Genomic DNA, 17,721 nt, shown 5'->3' with positions numbered 1-17,721 from the left:
AATACACCGACATTTCCATATTAAATTTGTTTTACACTCCATATAAAGTTTTATACATGATTTTCTTTAACACGCCATAAATATTGTTATCAAAATTGGTTTTTGCTTTATTAAAGTGTTCACACCTGATGCGGATTAAACTTAGAAATTAAACTGCAGAATAGACTGTAGAAGATGTGAGTGGGCGTAGTGGCAATAAGTCCTGAGTTAGGAAATGATTCAATGGGGCATAACGTTGCCCCAAGCACTATTACTAGGGAAGCAGTGTAAGAGTGATTTCTATTAGGGAGCAGTTGCCAAATGTAAGATAGTGGGGTCAGCACCCTAATATTCTTCATAGCTCCTTAGTTATATATAAAATCCATGTACTGCATGGTTAATTAGCAATACATTTAGATATATACTGTGTGATGGTGTTTATGGGTTTGAAGGAGACATAACATATAAAAATTAATAATGTACCAGTGAATTATACTAAATCTATACTAAATATAGAAGGATTGTGCTTAAAAAAGTTGTGTTTTGTACTGATTTATTGAGAAATTCCACAAAAACCTCACTAGCCCCGCCCACCTGTTTCACTTCCTGCTGGCTGAATTCTCTGGATGTGCAGGGGAGCCGGCAGCTCTCAGTACACTGCACTGTAGGATAGGAACCAATCAGCAGCTAGGCTGACCTGATAGGGAACTGAAGCCTGTCTTTGCTTGTGTGAGTGCAAGGCTGTGATTGGCTGTCCCCCTCCTACTGTGTTTCTGGCAGGGACTGTTAGGACACACCCACTCTTCATTTAAAACATGGACAGAGTACTGATAGGATCTATAGGGAGCTTCAATAAAGGGGACATTTTTACAGATAGGATTTATTTTTAGCCCAAAGTGAAACCAGCGCCATATATTATTCATAATTGCCTACAAACGTTTTTTCCAGCATGTCTCCAATATGTCTCCTTTAACCACACAAGAGGTTTTGTTGGAAGCCTCTGCAACCCAACAGCATAAAGAAAAATCTTCAGCACACCACTTACATACATGTTCTCAAAGGGTGCTTGACTTCCACAGCCGCTCCCAAGCCTTTTTTCCATGTATCTTTGCAAAGGGGAAGAAGCACTCCAGTGTGTCGGCAATGCCTTTAAATCATTTATTTGCAGAAATGAACAAACGGCACAAGCTTTCGGGGGTGACCCCTTCTTCAGGTGCAATACACACAAGTGAACAATTTACTCACTAAATACCTTAACAGACCATGTTACACTACCATGTGACCCATTAACCCAGGGGTGGGCAAACTTTTTGGCTCACGGGCCACATTTACTCACCCCCTGGCCGGACCGGGCCAGGGTGGGCCCCCTTCTCTCTTTAATTCCGGCACGCCAATGACACCAAGTCTCGCGTGATGAGACTTGGCGTCGTCGGCGGGCCAGATTAAAAAGGCAAAGGGGCCGGATGTGGCCCGCGGGCCGTAGTTTGCCCACCCCTGCATTAACCCCATCTCGGCTGCAATGCCAAACAGTCCCAAGCAGACATTCAATTATGTGAATCAACAATCCCCTTCATAGGAGTCCTTTACACTTCATAATCTGTAAAACATATAACCATAAATACAAAGTATCACATTTAAAAACCAATTATACAAAGTATCCTACAATAAACAGTTACAAAGTCTATAAAAAACATTTCAAGCTGAAGCTTTCGTTTAAACCTTGAGGGGAAAGAGAATCCAGTTTTTTAATCCACACTGCCTCTCTTTTTAATAATTGTTAAGTCAAATTTCCACCTCTAAGTAAATGGACTTGTTCTAATACTGCCCATCTGACTTGTGCCACTGTATGCTTAGCTACATAAAAATTTTTGGCCACAGATAATTCAGATACATATTTCTTTCCACTTTCTTGTTCAGATTTTTCTTTTTCTCTCTCTGGTGTATAGTTCTTATATTACTTTTATGTTCATTTAAACGGGTTCTTATTGCTCTAGCTGTCTGCCCCACATAAGGGACCCCACATGGGCATTTTATCATATAAATTACCCCAGAGCTGTTACACGTACAATGTCCTTGAATTTAAATTGGTGTAGCTTTAGTGGGATGAGCGATCATATCCCCTCTGATAATACCTGTACAATGCGCACAATCGCCACTTTTCTTTTGTTTTTGCAAAACCTTTTTGGACAAAACCTGTCCTATTGATTTCCCCCTCCTATATGAAAATAGTGGTATTTGTCTACTTTACGATCGTCTTGTAACATGTAACAGGCATTGCCAACACACTGGTGTGCTTCTTCCCCTTTGCAACGATATCTGCAACCCAACAGCACATCCTACCAGCGGGATGCAGATGCACATGTCTAAAGAATATTCCATATCGGACCAGATAAAATCGGACCCAAAGTATTCAAATTAGGGTTGCCACATTTTCCCCCAAGAGTAACCAGCCTGTGGTCCAAGGAGGCAAGCGGTGATGTAACAGAGGCGGGGTAGGGGCGGATCAGAGTTACTAAAATTGGAGATAAATAATTACCAGTGATGTTCCCCATAGCAACCAATCAGCAATTAGATTAGAACAGTCAGCTACTAGTTACAAATCAAAGATCTGATTGGTTGCTAAGGGCAACATCAAGGTGATATTTACCTTAGTAAACACCCCTTAATTTGGATCACCATACCTTAAGTCTAAAAACATGAAATAAATCCAGTAGGATTGTTTTGCCACCAATTTGGGGATGGACCTGGGATTTTCTGGCTAATGATCTTTCTCTAATTTGGATTTCTATACCTCAAGTCCGCCAAAATCATTATTCAATATTAAATAAACCCAACAGCAGTGCTTTGCTTCCAATATAGATTCATACAGCTTAGTTACAATCGGGTACAAGGAAATCATTTTCAAAAGTTAGAATTATTTGCTTTAAAAGGAATTGGGGAGATGGCATTCCCATCATTTGGAGCTTTCTGGATATTGGGTTTCTGAGTAATGGATCCCATATTTCTATACAGAAAAAGAAAGTATTAAAAATATTAGATCATTTGTTTAAATTAAGTTTATGGGAGATGATCTTTCTGTAATTCCTAGCTTTCTGGTCATTTATAAACGTGAATCATAATAATACAGCTTGCAATCAAAAGCAGGCAGATCTGAATTACTGTAGATGCAGCCAGGCAAAGTAAAGTGAATTTGGTTAGCTCACGCGTTTTGTGCACCCAGATGCACATGAATGCATGAAAAAATTGGGTGAACCGACGGTTTAATACAGACTTGTAATCAGAACCATAGATTTCCTCACTGTTTCTACTGGAAATAACTTTTACTTGTCTGTTCTCAGGGATCACATCTATATTTAGACAACTGCATTCACATTTATATTTAGGCAGCCAGTCCTGGTTCCCACGTTTCTCTTCTGTGCAGTATTTATGGCTGGTTAAGTTTTTGAACTGTAGATCTGATTTATGTGATGCTCCAGTAAACTGTAAAAAATTATACATATACTGCCACAGCTCTTTATATAAATCTTCCATTGATTTCCCATTAAAGGGTATATTAAACTAAACACAGTTATTATTGGGCAGCAGAGCTTGGTCTGTACTCTAGATCCCCCCTGAAAAGATGGTACTGTGTGTGTATGGGCCCTGGGACACACAGAGCCAGTTTTATTATATTGACCTTTATTTATACATCATCATTTATTCATCATTCCCTGTCTCAGAGGAGCCATATATCCAAATTTTCCCGTAAGCCATACTTTAATTTGCCCATTTCCTGCTATGTTTTCACTTTCCCCCTGATTTGCTCTATGAATTGGGGCTTTTCCAACTTAAAGAGTAGAGAAAAACCCATGTTCAACCTGAGATCAATGAAAAGGGCTTGGGCTGAACATACTTTTTGCCAGTTAATTTAATTATGGAAAAATCAATGGTTTTGATTCAATCTGGAATTGAAAACAAAGTCACATGTTGCTTCCGGTTCTTAAGAGCACAAACAAAGTAAATGACAGTTCACTAAGGAGCCTCTCTATAACAAGCTGTTCCTTATCTGTAAGTCTAAGACAGGTTGCAGCTGGGGAAAGGAAGGAGTTTGTTTATACAGAGTCGGCAGATAACTTTAACCTTTCAGGGAATTTGATTATTAATGATGAGGCCAATGCAAAAACCGTGAAAAGAAATTGGAATTATTTCTTAGGGTGACAGGTCCCCTTTAATAATAAATAACTTATTTTAAATGTTGGGATATCTCAGTACTTAGTGTGGGACAGGTAGAAAAAGCAGGTATCCAAGCTGTGCGTCTTTTGCTCTTCAACTACTACTCCTAGTTTGTGGGATGTGGGAGTTTCAGTTCCACAAACACTGGAGGGCTACTAAGGTTGCCACTTGGCCAATATTTTACTGGCTAATAAGAAATATACGTTATTTATTGGGAAGCAAGATAAAAGAGATGGGGGGGGGGTAGGTATTATTTTGCTAAACAATCCATTTATTGCTCTAACATCGCAGGAAGAATACAACAGTCTATTTTATCCCGTATCAATGGCCGTGGGGGCAAGATAAAGGAAAGGTTGGTATGTGAGGCCAGTACAGGGAGACAGGAAAGAGGAAGCGGCTGGCCAAGCTGGAGGGCTAGATTGTGAGTTTGTCAGTAGAGCGCAGCCATTAGCAGCTGTTCCTATGAGCCCTCTGTGTGAGTCCCTTCCCACCCACAGCACTGACCCTCACTATATAGGAAGCAATGTTACCATGTAACTGGCACCGGCCCTTTCGGCTCCTACAAACGGGATCAGTGAGATTCTGCTGGGCAACTAGCCCCAACTAGCCCCAACTAGCCCCATACAGTGTATCAGCTGTGTTACATCCCTTCTGTGTGTCCTTGTATGACTCTCTCTGTCACTCCACTAATCCTGCTGCTTCCTGTGCCTGGGAGAAAGCTCATCCCGACTCCCATCATCTAATAACATCTTATCTATCTATGCTCTATGTATCTATCTACCTATATAATATCATCTATCTGTGTATCTATCTATGTATCTATCTATCTACCTATCTAATATCATCTATCTATCTATCTATCTATCTATCTATCTATCTATCTATCTATCTATCTATCTATCTCTCTCTCTCTCTCTCTCTCTCTCTCTCTCTTTCTATCTATCTATCTACATCTGTCATCTGGGATCTATATATGTATATCTGTATATCTCCTTAAGCTTTTTATCTAATATCTATCTATCTATCTATCTATCTATCTATCTATCTATCTATCTATTGTTACTTAGGGTTGAAAAAAGACCAGAGTCCATCAAGTTCAACCCATCCAAGTAAACCCAGCACACACAAGCTATCTCCTTCATCTAATACCATCTATCTATCTATGATCTATCTATCTACCTATCTAATATCATCTATCTGTCTATCTATCTATCTATCTATCTATCTATCTATCTATCTATCTATCTATCATCTGTCGATCTATCTATCTATCTATCTATCTATCTATCTATCTATCTATCTATCTATCATCTAGGGAGTCTGGCTGGTTAGGCCAGGCACTGGATGTAGGACCATTAAAAAAAAAAAATCCTGCAGAACATTTGGCCCCTGAGTAGTTTTCCAATTCTACATAATGCAGCAATATGTGTAACACATCACATGAACGCTTGAGCTACAGAAATACGTAGGCCCATTGCATACGCGGCTTAGTGAGTAGTTTCGTAGCATTCAGTCATACTGTGTCCAGTGCATAATCACACACAAAAAAATGAACTAACGTTTGATTATACATCTCATATATATATATATAGGGAATAATGTACCCCCTATTGTAAAATATAAGGATATAAATCACAGAGGAGTTCCATGACCATATAAAGGTAATAAGTTAAAGGCCTTGGAGTTTCATGACCTGTAAAAAGCAATCAGCCTGTTACCTTTATACAGTAACGGAACTCCTCTGTGACTTATAATATACTTATATCTTGCAATGGGGGGTAATTTATTCACCATATTAGAGCCAAATGAATGTTAAAAAATGAGGCAGCAGAGGAATGTGTTTTGGTGTTGTCGTACTCATAAAATGAAGTCTGTGGGCACAGAAGAGTCAGCTGGTGTTTCTTGGGTAAGTTCTAAGCAGAGCAATATCACATGACTTTCAGCTGACGCCAACTGAACACTAGGTGGCACTGTTGTTTCAGATTCATTAGATTGGCGGTGCTAATATCTTGAAACTGGAAAAAAAATGCCCACAGTGCAATGCATTGTGGGTTATGTAGTTCCTGCATGCTGTCTGTAAGCTGTGGAGAAGTTGTTACAGTTTGTAACATCAATGTTTTAGTCCCTCCTCCCCTGCCAGGATTTCAAAAGATGCAGAAAGAGAACTGTTTTGCATCTGAATTTCAGCATATAAAAATTACATTTAATCCTAAGAGAGTTACATGGGAGAGTTATACACAGGTTCCCCTTTAAAAAAGGAGTAAATGTTGGGTTGACAGTATCCCAAATGGTCATACTATGATCTAATTAATGTAATCTAAGTAATCTATGTAAAGGGCTCATGTATTACATGCAGTGCAGAATTTTGCCCATAATTACATTGTACTCATTTATATCGACAGACAGACAGAAGCGTAGGAGCAAAAGTGCGCCCCTTAGTGCTCATTCTGCACCTTGCACCAGATTAAAAAAAGTATGGCAGGGTGCTTTGTTGTCGAGAGCAACACATTTTTGCAACTTTACATTCCTTTATGTAGTAGAGCCCCTTCAGATTTTACAGTATTTGCAGATATTACTCGTAGTGAAATGAACATTCACATGGTGAAGATCTCTTTATGGAGCCAAAGAATGTTATAGATATATTCTAGTTAAAGATTATAACCACCCACGTGGAGTTTTACCATGGCAGTTACATAGGATACGGGGGTTAGATAAATGGAGTATAAGGTTTGATTCCTCGGGCAAATGGAGCCATAAAGACCTTGTTGTTTAATACAATGCAGTGGACTGAGCATCTCACCTCAAACAACTCCAATAACTCCAGTACAGCAGCATTTCTGCAAGTTGTGAACTGTAGCACCACCTTGTGGCCAAGAATATTATGACTGCTGAATATACATTTGAATGGGACATTTTTATGCTGCTTTTGGCACATTTTTACAGAAATCTGTAACCCTGCACCCCTGCATTTTAAAACTAGAAGTGACCAAAGCAATGATTTTAAGGGAAGAAGGGGGTTGGCACTCGGTATTTGGGCTACAAAAAGTCCAAAAGTGCCCTAAAGGACTAAGTTACATTATAGCAGACATCTCTTTGGGTGCCAGACGTCTGCTGTTATGTAAATGTACATTTCTGCAAGGTGTAAACTGTAGCAGCACCACACATACCTTGTGTGCCCTGTTTGGCAGATACAAGCACCAGGCATAGCCTTATGATACCCCAGTGGACACTCACTTATGCCCAGTTTTATATTGCTTATTGCCCAGCGCTTTGGTGGAACAGAAAGGTGGAACAGAAAGGGTTAAAGCCGCTCTATAAGCCTCTGCGTGGGTTTTTAATTACGCCTCCAATTGCAATATCTGTTTCGATAAGCCGAAGGCAATCTTAAATTTAATGAGACATATTGCAGTTTTTATTGTGTATATGATTTTAGCACCCAAATAAACATTATCTCTGAGCTGAAACGCTAGGGCAGAGCATTGGAAGGATGCCACTTGGGATTTAATTAAATCGTGATGTTATTGGAGCTGATATGCGTGTGATTGCCCTGCTTTATTGCGCCAGTAACAGGCCGGGTGAGGAATCCAAGTGGCAGGGGTGACAGCAATGAATAGGGCTCATTCTAGCACTACGTCTGTTTGCATAGGAGACATAGCAGGCACTGTCGTGGATGAGGTGCCCGGCGCTGGCTTTATGGTCTCTTAATTGGTGGTTTGTTTGTGATGCCAGGCTGAGACACGCGAGGGTTTGCCATGGCAGCTGGATGTTGTGTCAAAACTTCCGACATTGTTATCTCTGGGCTGGAAAGTAAATAGCTGTATAATGTGTTAATGGCTCGCTGGCTTCCTTCGCTTCATTATCCGCTCTTGTGACTTGAGCCTAACAATGTGTCTCTTTATTCTAAAGCCAGGTTTTTTTACAGGGTTGCTCAAAAATGATTCAAATTAGCAAAGGAGCTTTTTAGTAGAATTTAAAGCTGTTAATGTGGTAAAAATGAAACACCATCGCCACCTGCTGGCCAGTTCTGCCAAACATCCCACAGTTGGGAACATTTTTTCAGAAAAATGGGGTCATGTAATAAAAAGTCTTACATTCGCCCACACCTTGTAAACCCATAGCAACCAAAAAACCCACATACATACAAATTCTAAATAATTCTAAATTCCAACCCATAGCAACCAATCAGATGTTTGTTTCAAACAGCTGATCAGTAAATGCTATCTGCTAATTGGTTGCTAGGGGTTACTAGACAAGCAGCAAACTTAAGACTAATTATTACATAACCCTTATTAAGAAGAGACTACTATGTTGTAGCGCTGCTTAGGAGTTGTTCACCTTTCATTTAATTTTTATTATGTTGTAGAAGAGACAGTTATTAGCAACTTTTCAATTGTTCTTCATATTCATATTTCATATTTCATTTTTTTTACATTTTAGAATATTTGACTCTTTCCAGCTTTAAAAAAACCATCAGTAAAAAAACTATTGCTCTGTGCTGCTGCAATATTAGTGTTACTGCTACTTTGTATGACTTTTCCTTCTGTTCAGGCCTCTCCTGCTTTATTCACACCACTGCCTGGTTGCTAGGGTAACTAGCCAGATTGTATTATTATTATTACACATTATTACACATAATTATAAAACACCAACACATCCCAAAGAGCCTTTGAGCAGACTGGGGACCATAAAAATCCTTTGGAAGGCCACATATGGCCCACAGACCTCTTTTTGGACAGCTCGGTCTTAGAATATTACTCTCTATATTATACTAAAAGTTAATATAAAGAAGAAGGAAAGGTTCAAACACTGGGAGGTACCAAATGTGATTGTAATAACTTACCTGATACCCGGGGCCAGTGCCCCTGCTCCGGCCTTTTTGTAAAGGCTTTTCACTTTAAGACAAAAGAAGGAAGAGGATCAGTCGCTCACAGGTACCCCGGGTTGGGGCAGTTTTCTGCTAATAGAAGCACCGGCCTAGGGTATCAGGTAAGTGATCACAATCTCTGAGGGTGCCTAACATTTTGGACCCCCCCCCCCCAGGGATTCAACCTTTCCTAAAAGTGATACTGACACAAAAAAATGACTTTTAAAATAAAGTTGCCTATAGGTCATGTTGACCATTCTTTGACCATTAAGTTCCTAAACCTGACTGTCCCTTCTCAGCCTGTCAGTTATAGCCTCTAATGCTAACGGCCTACTGCTGCACAAATATGGCAGCCCCCTCATAGAGGAACATGGGGGATCAGATAGGGAATGTAAAAGCATCAGGCAAATACTTTTATGGCAAAATTATAAACAGCATGCAAAGACAGTGTTAGACAGTAACTGCTGTATGTGTGTAATGTGGCATTTAGTTGTGAGCTCTATGGCCCAGTATGGGTTTTCTTAATGGCTGTTTGCTGCTGTAGGAGACAATTTGCGAAACAGCTTGGGGACTTAACCCATAGGTTAAGAATCCCTGGTATAATAGATCTTATTTTGTTTATGCGTGAATGCTAGTATTCATAACAGGTGAACACATTTTCATTCTGCCCTGAAACAAAGCTGAATTGTAAAGATTTTGGTCTGATCCCCCAAGAACCTGCTCTTCAACACTATCATACTTGCAATCAACTCCATAGCTACGCCCCTAAACATCACTGGCCCGCCCTTCATTTAAAATCACACCCCCCCATGTTATTGCCCCCCCCCCCCACTAGCAGGCCAGTATTTATTTTTACAAAAGATGGCAACCCTAATAATGGATGAAGCATTAGAAGACACACCATGTGATTCCTTATATTGTAAACAAATTGTTATGGAAAAATCTCACACTATTAAATAACTGACACACAATCCATCTAAAAGGGATTGTAATTTTAATTCAAATGCACCATGTCCCTGAATTTTCAAGGGATCTGGTCACCCTGTATATATATATATTGCAAGTAAATTATTTTGTAAGTGTTGAAGAAGTGTAGTATTACTTGTCTTCCACTAGATGGCGATCACTGATTAAAGATTGTTTAACAACAATAGAGAATAAAGAAAATTGGGACTGTGGCTGTGGGATAGCAAATATAGTAGGGGGAGATGGTGCCTATAGTAACAGTGGGATAATAGCCTCTGGGAGGGGACTGTGGCTGTGGGATAGCAGGTATAGTAGGGAGAGATGGTGCCTATAGTAGCAGTGGGGATAATAGCCTCTGGGAAGGGACTGTGGCTGTGGGATAGCAGGTATAGTAGGGAGAGATGGTGCCTATAGTAGCAGTGGGATAATAGCCTCTGGGAAGGTACTGGGGCTGTGGGATAGCAGGTATAGTAGGGAGAGATGGTGCCTATAGTAGCAGTGGGGGGATAATAGCCTCTGGGAAGGGACTGGGGCTGTGGGATAGCGGGTATAGTAGGGAGAGATGGTGCCTATAGTAGCAGTGGGATAATAGCCTCTGGGAAGGGACTGGGGCTGTGGGATAGCAGGTATAGTAGGGAGAGATGGTGCCTATAGTAGCAGTGGGATAATAGCCTCTGGGAAGGGACTGGGGCTGTGGGATAGCAGGTATAGTAGGGAGAGATGGTGCCTATAGTAGCAGTGGGGATAATAGCCTCTGGGAATGGACTGTGGCTGTGGGATAGCAGGTATAGTAGGGAGAAATGGTGCCTATAGTAGCAGTGGGGGGATAATAGCCTCTGGGAAGGGACTGTGACTGTGGGATAGCAGGTATAGTAGGGAGAGATGGTGCCTATAGTAGCAGTGGGATAATAGCCTCTGGGAAGGGACTGTGGCTGTGGGATAGCAGGTATAGTAGGGAGAGATGGTGCCTATAGTAGCAGTGGGGGGATAATAGCCTCTGGGAATGGACTGTGACTGTGGGATAGCAGGTATAGTAGGGAGAGATGGTGCCTATAGTAGCAGTGGGATAATAGCCTCTGGGAAGGGACTGTGGCTGTGGGATAGAAGGTATAGTAGGGAGAGATGGTGCCTATAGTAGCAGTGGGATAATAGCCTCTGGGAAGGGACTGTGGCTGTGGGATAGCAGGTATAGTAGGGAGAGATGGTGCCTATTAGTAGAAGTGGGGAGATAATAGCCTCTGGGAAGGGACTGGGGCTGTGGGATAGCAGGTATAGTAGGGAGAGATGGTGCCTATAGTAGCAGTGGGGGGATAATAGCCTCTGGGAAGGGACTGTGGCTGTGGGATAGCAGGTATAGTAGGGAGAGATGGTGCTTATAGTAGCAGTAGGATAATAGCCTCTGGGAAGGGACTGGGGCTGTGGGATAGCAGGTATAGTAGGGAGAGATGGTGCCTATAGTAGCAGTGGGATAATAGCCTCTGGGAAGGGACTGTGGCTGTGGGATAGCAGGTATAGTAGGGAGAGATGGTGCCTATAGTAGCAGTGGGGAGATAATAGCCTCTGGGAAGGGACTGGGGCTGTGGGATAGAAGGTATAGTAGGGAGAGATGGTGCCTATAGTAGCAGTAGGATAATAGCCTCTGGGAAGGGACTGGGGCTGTGGGATAGCAGGTATAGTAGGGAGAGATGGTGCCTATAGTAGCAGTGGGGGATAATAGCCTCTGGGAAGGGACTGTGGCTGTGGAATAGCAGGTATAGTAGGGAGAGATGGTGCCTATAGTAGCAGTAGGATAATAGCCTCTGGGAAGGGACTGGGGCTGTGGGATAGCAGGTATAGTAGGGAGAGATGGTGCCTATAGTAGCAGTGGGATAATAGCCTCTGGGAAGGGACTGTGGCTGTGGGATAGCAGGTATAGTAGGGAGAGATGGTGCCTATAGTAGCAGTAGGATAATAGCCTCTGGGAAGGGACTGTGGCTGTGGGATAGCAGGTATAGTAGGGAGAGATGGTGCCTATAGTAGCAGTAGGATAATAGCCTCTGGGAAGGGACTGGGGCTGTGGGATAGCAGGTATAGTAGGGAGAGATGGTGCCTATAGTAGCAGTGGGATAATAGCCTCTGGGAAGGGACTGTGGCTGTGGGATAGCAGGTATAGTAGGGAGAGATGGTGCCTATAGTAGCAGTGGGGGGGATAATAGCCTCTGGGAAGGGACTGTGGCTGTGGGATAGTAGGGAGAGATATCTATAGTAGCAGTGGGAACATCACAGTGCAATGCATTGTGGGTTATGTAGTTCCTACATACTTTCTGTAAGCTGTGGAGAAATTGTTACAATATGTAACATCAGTGTTTTAGTCCCTCCTCCCCTGCAAGGAATTCAAATGATGTTGGAAGAGATGAACTATTTTGCAGCTGGATCTCAGCATATAAAATGGTATGTATTCATACTTTTTGAAGGAACAAATTACAGTGATTTGTATATTAAGGGTTTCTATGTTGTGTGGGGCTCTTTAACAACCCACCACCATGTGCCAGTTTTCACCCCATGCTAATGTACTATGAGTAGCAGACCCTATGTATGGCTCTGGGAACCTGCATGGCTGTGGATCTGCCTGTACATGGGCCTTGCTCACTAAACAGGACTGCACTGAGCTGAACAGGAGAGCGAAATGGATAAACTGGCAAAAACCAGAATGGAAAAGCCCCACAGGGGCAGGTAGATATTTTGACATGTATGTGTATGTATGCTCAGGGCTCATATTCCTGCATTATAAGCACTTACCATCTCTTATTTATTCACAGCTCTGTGTATGATGACCAGCCAAATGCACACCAAAGATTCATGGAAAAGCTGGATGCGCGGATTCGCAATCATGACCGAGAAATTGAGAAAATGTGCAATTTCCATCACCAGGGATTTGTAGAAGCAATTAATGAGCTACTTAAAGTAAGGGCTGATGCCGAGAAACTGAAGGTAAGGAATCATGTTGCCTCCTCTCTAATTGGTCACATTGGCCTTAGTGATACATCACTTGATACTGTCATAGTTGTGTGTGTGTGTGTGTGTGTACTTGTGCTGCCAGGGCACCTTGTGGAATATTCAGTAACTCTGAGGTCTGAACTGGGATTCAAAATAGGCCCTGGCATTTCAAGTACACAGAGGCCCAAACAGCCCCCACCAGCCCAATAAATAGTGACTGTCTATGGCATCTTACAGCAGCCCCTCTGGCATTTGCCTGAATCCATAGATTGCCAGTCTGGGCCTGTACAGTAAGGGCTCTGGCACAGGGATGTCTAGTACCTCTAGTGGACAAAAGACTCCACTTCTCCATCTGTCATCATTCATCACTCACTAATATTAGTGTATGAAAGGTGCCCTAATAGACACATACCGATCAGTGATACATGGACCTCAAGTGTTTGCCACTAAGGTTCTCCTGTCACGGCTCTTTGTCTTAATAAGCGATTTATCATTCCCAAATATTAGGAGCAATAATTTGCACCAGGTCTAGTAACTCATATTAAACTCTCAGAAGTTTGCATTAGCAGCTGGCCAATAAATGTTACCAGCTTAATGGTTGCTGTGGGTTACAAGACCTGGTGCAAAGTCTGTGACTTTTATTCCATTACCCCATAGATGCTCCTCCTGTCCACAGCTTATTAGATTGTGGCCTTATGAAGCAATGCTGTGTCTGGCCACACTTACTACTGGTCACGGGGCCATTCTATTCTCATTATCTGTCTGCAGTTATGGAGGTATTTACACCAGCTAATTTTCCATTCTCAATAAGACAATAAGTTCTTTTTTTTTTGAGAATAATTTATTCTCTGTGAATTATTTCGGAAGTAGCTGCTCACAGTATCCTAAGTCTGTACCTATAAATGCCAGGGACACATGCTGAACAACCCGCCAGTGATATTAAGCTGAAGGCGCACACTTGTTATCTGTGTTATGTTCCATTTCTCCTAATATATGTGCTTGATTTTTTCAACATTATTTTTTGGGATATAATAAAAGGCAAAGTTGTCCTCACCACTAGAGGGCCTCTTGTGTTTGTATGAATTTGTGGTCACAGCTTTCCCTTTTTTTTGATAGAGAGGGAAGTGATTTTGTGGCCAATGAAGATGGCGGTTGCTACTGTGTATAAAAAGAGAAAATTCCTTTGCTTTTTATTTAGACGCAGTGAGCTTTTTTGAAGAATAAATATATAGATTCAGGCTAGGATATTTAGGCCAATCTATAGACATTAAGGTTAATTTCTTTAATATGCTTTCTTTAATGCAAGGAGAGCAATGCTATATTAGGGAATCAAGAATGCCCTGAAGTGCTGATATTTGTCATCTTGTTTAAACTTTTGTCATTTCAGTAGACTTAGAGGCTCATTATGGTACCTGAATAAAACAGTTACCAAGGTATAGGGTCCATGCCTCAAAATATCTTAAAGAGGAACTCTGGCTCCTGAACCAAAATTCGATAAAGAGCCCCGCACAACACTAAAACGCCTAATATACCTATCACTGTAATCTGTACCATTTTTATATGCTGAAGTCCAGCTATAAAACAGTTCTTCTCTTTCTGCTTCATTTGAAATCCTGGTGGGGAGGAGGGACTAAAACACTGCTGTTACAAATTGCAAAAGCTTCTCCACAGCTTACAGACAGCATGTAGGAACTACATAACCCACAATGCATTGCACTGTGATGTTTCTTTCCTTATTGACATCACTTGTGCAGGGAATTGTGGGATATGGAGGCTGAAGGCAGGTTGAGGACAGTCGACTGCTGTTACATTTTATTTAAGTCTCAAAGTGATCAACCAGATCAGCAGGGGAACAGGGGCCCAAGCTTAGGGAACTGTTCCAAACCATATTAATACATTAAAAATCATGAAAAGGCTGCATATTTTTTAATTAATGTATATTGCAAAGTTGCTTAAAATTATTTTTTCTTTTCAAAAAGCTGTTTGTTTGGGTGGAGTTCCCCTTTAAATATATAAAAGTACCCCCTGTGTGGGGACTGCAGGTTTTCTCACTCCTTTCCACAAATGGTTTGGAGATGAGCTAGCTTTCCATCCCTTAATGGTTTGCAGGAGGAAAAGGAGCAACCCCATGCCTTTGCTCTCCATTACCAGGACTGGTGGGGTGTGCCCCTAATAACTATTTTCTTTCTACTCTCCAAAACTCTTTTAAACCCCAAGCATGAAAATTTTCTAGATCTCTGTTATAATTATGAAATCAAGGTTCCATACCGTAACAGAAATTGGCAAGACTCGCTCAGACTCGATATCTGAAATTTCACGTCTTGGTTATATTTTCTTTTTTATAAAAATAAACCACTCATTTAAAGATAGTTTCTTAACTCTCCAGGCGTCTAACCATTAAACAGCCCAAGAGCATTCTCCATTTTCCTTTCAATTCTGTAGTCGCTGCCAAACTGGATTTCTCCTCCCGTACTGAGATGGAATTTTCAAAGACTCCTGTTACGTGTCGGATATCAGTTGTAATTTGCGGTCATGGTTCAGCTTTGGGAAACTTGTGGTTCCACCACCCGAGAAGTGTTTTAGTTGAGACAGAGGTCACACTGAACCATCCCTTTTAGGTCTCTTTACACATCTCGGAACAAAATATGCGTAGCAGACGGGACAAATGCAGTTCACCGGAGCTTGTGATTCGCAGCGCATTATATAAACGATATTCAGATAACAAGAGACAAAATGCAGCATCAATGAGGTCGTTGAACATCTTTGTTCAGAAATGAATGAGATTTTTAATAAACCAGAATGTGCTTCCTTATTATGATGACCTAATGAGTCACTTAATATGTGGGAAAATCAGGGGTCGTGCTATTCCTGCACCTGCGACATGAAAAATGCTGCTGTGGCTCGGAGATTTCCATGTTTGATGTGAACCAACCACCCAGTCGTTGAATGTTTAATTACAAGAAAATGCCGTCAGCCATTTCCCTACAGACAATGAATGGCACATAGAGCTCATTGAGGTTATCAAAAGGGGACCAGTGGCCAATTGGGTCAATGATTTGAATTGTTTGACAGACCCGCAGGAACAATGAAAGTTCAAAAATCCCAACTAAAATTGAGAAGTTTGCCACAAAATCTGTTAGTACAAACTGTCACCAGTAATTAGAGGAAACAAAAGGCCTTTGTGATGAAAAGTTCAAGTTCAAACTGTTGAGTTAATTTGAATTTTGCATTTCTTTGTTTTAACTTTCTCATGAATCATGATCTGATTACAAGGGTGAGCAGTTACATCAGGGCAGTATGTGCTTGTTTGTCTGACCGAGGTACGTTTATTTCTTTCAGGTCCAAGTTACTGATACGAACCGAAGGCTTCAGGATGCTGGGAAGGAGGTGAGACCAATCAGAAGTTTTAGAAATCAGATTTTTTTACAAGTTCAAACATTTTCCAACACGTAAATTCTATACGTTCTATAGGGAAGATTTTTTATTTAGAAAATAATTTGAGATGAAAATAATGCGAAATTGTATATTAATTAAATATAATTTAGTTTGAATATGAATTCATTTGCTGAACCATTTCATAGTTAAGGAAATTGCTGGGATTGAAATCCGTGAAATTGTTTTGTTTTGTAATTTGCACGTCAGGTCATCGCTAAAACAGAGGAAAGCATCCGATGTAGAATCCAGCAACGAAACATTGCGACTGTAATAGATAAACTCCAGTTGTGCCTTCCAGGTGAGTAATGCATTGTTTAACTTTGCCTGTACAGGTATGGGATCCCTTATTGTTTTAATCAGCAATTATTTTTAATTAGACAACTATGTGCTAAAAAATGAAAGCAAAATGCTATTGGCAACCATGCTGGATTTAAACTCATAGTACAGGTATCGGACCCCTTATCCGATAACCCATTATCCAGAAAGTTACGAAGTACGGAAAGGCCATCGCCCATAGACTCCATTATAAGCAAATAATTCTAAATTTTAAAAATGATTTCCTTTTTCTCTGTAATAATAAAACAGTACCTTGTACTTGATCCCAACTAAGATATAATCACCCCTTATTGGGGGCAGAACAGCCCTATTGGGTTTATTTAATGGTTAAATGATTCCCTTTTTTCTGTAATAATAAAACAGTACCTGTACTTGATCCCAACTAAGATATAATTACCCCTTATTGGGGGCAGAACAGCCCTATTGGGTTTATTTAATGGTTAAATGATTCCCTTTTCTCTGTAATAATAAAACAGTACCTGTACCTGATCCCAACTAAGATATAATTACCCCTTATTGGGGGCAGAACAGCCCTATTGGGTTTATTTAATGGTTAAATGATTCCCTTTTCTCTGTAATAATAAAACAGTGCCTGTACTTGATCCCAACTAAGATATAATTACCCCTTATTGGGGGCAGAACAGTCCTATTGGGTTTATTTCATGGTTAAATGATTCCCTTTTCTCTGTAATAATAAAACAGTACCTGTACTTGATCCCAACTAAGATATAATTAATCATTATTGTATGCAAAACAATCCTATTTGGTTTATTTGATGTTTCAATGATTTTTAGCAGACTTAAGGTATGGAGATCTAAATTACAGAAAGATCCCTTATCCGGATCCTTTATCTGGATAACAGGTCCCATACCTGTATACAGTATGTGTGTTATTGTTGTTTAATATTTACAGTATGGCTCCCAAAATGAGCTCAAGAAGTCAACCCAACAAGA

The 17,721-nt window shown here is 40.8% G+C and overlaps 1 protein-coding gene across 4 annotated transcripts in view; it reads left to right on the top strand.

Moving 5' to 3' along the window:
* exoc6 (exocyst complex component 6) overlaps positions 1 to 17,721 on the top strand; it is a 165,342-nt gene that overhangs the window by 26,118 nt on the left and 121,503 nt on the right. For all 4 annotated transcript variants that reach the window (XM_031905941.1, XM_031905939.1, XM_031905940.1 and 1 more), the window contains exons 2-4: positions 12,820 to 12,991; positions 16,337 to 16,384; positions 16,640 to 16,730. In XM_031905941.1, coding sequence (XP_031761801.1) covers positions 12,820 to 12,991; positions 16,337 to 16,384; positions 16,640 to 16,730 — 311 coding nt within the window. The remainder of the gene's footprint in view (positions 1 to 12,819; positions 12,992 to 16,336; positions 16,385 to 16,639; positions 16,731 to 17,721) is intronic.

This window comes from Xenopus tropicalis, chromosome 7 (assembly GCF_000004195.4).
Source record: "Xenopus tropicalis strain Nigerian chromosome 7, UCB_Xtro_10.0, whole genome shotgun sequence".
NCBI classification, from domain to species: Eukaryota; Metazoa; Chordata; class Amphibia; order Anura; family Pipidae; genus Xenopus; species Xenopus tropicalis.
This window is presented reverse-complemented; position numbering and strand designations above follow the sequence as displayed.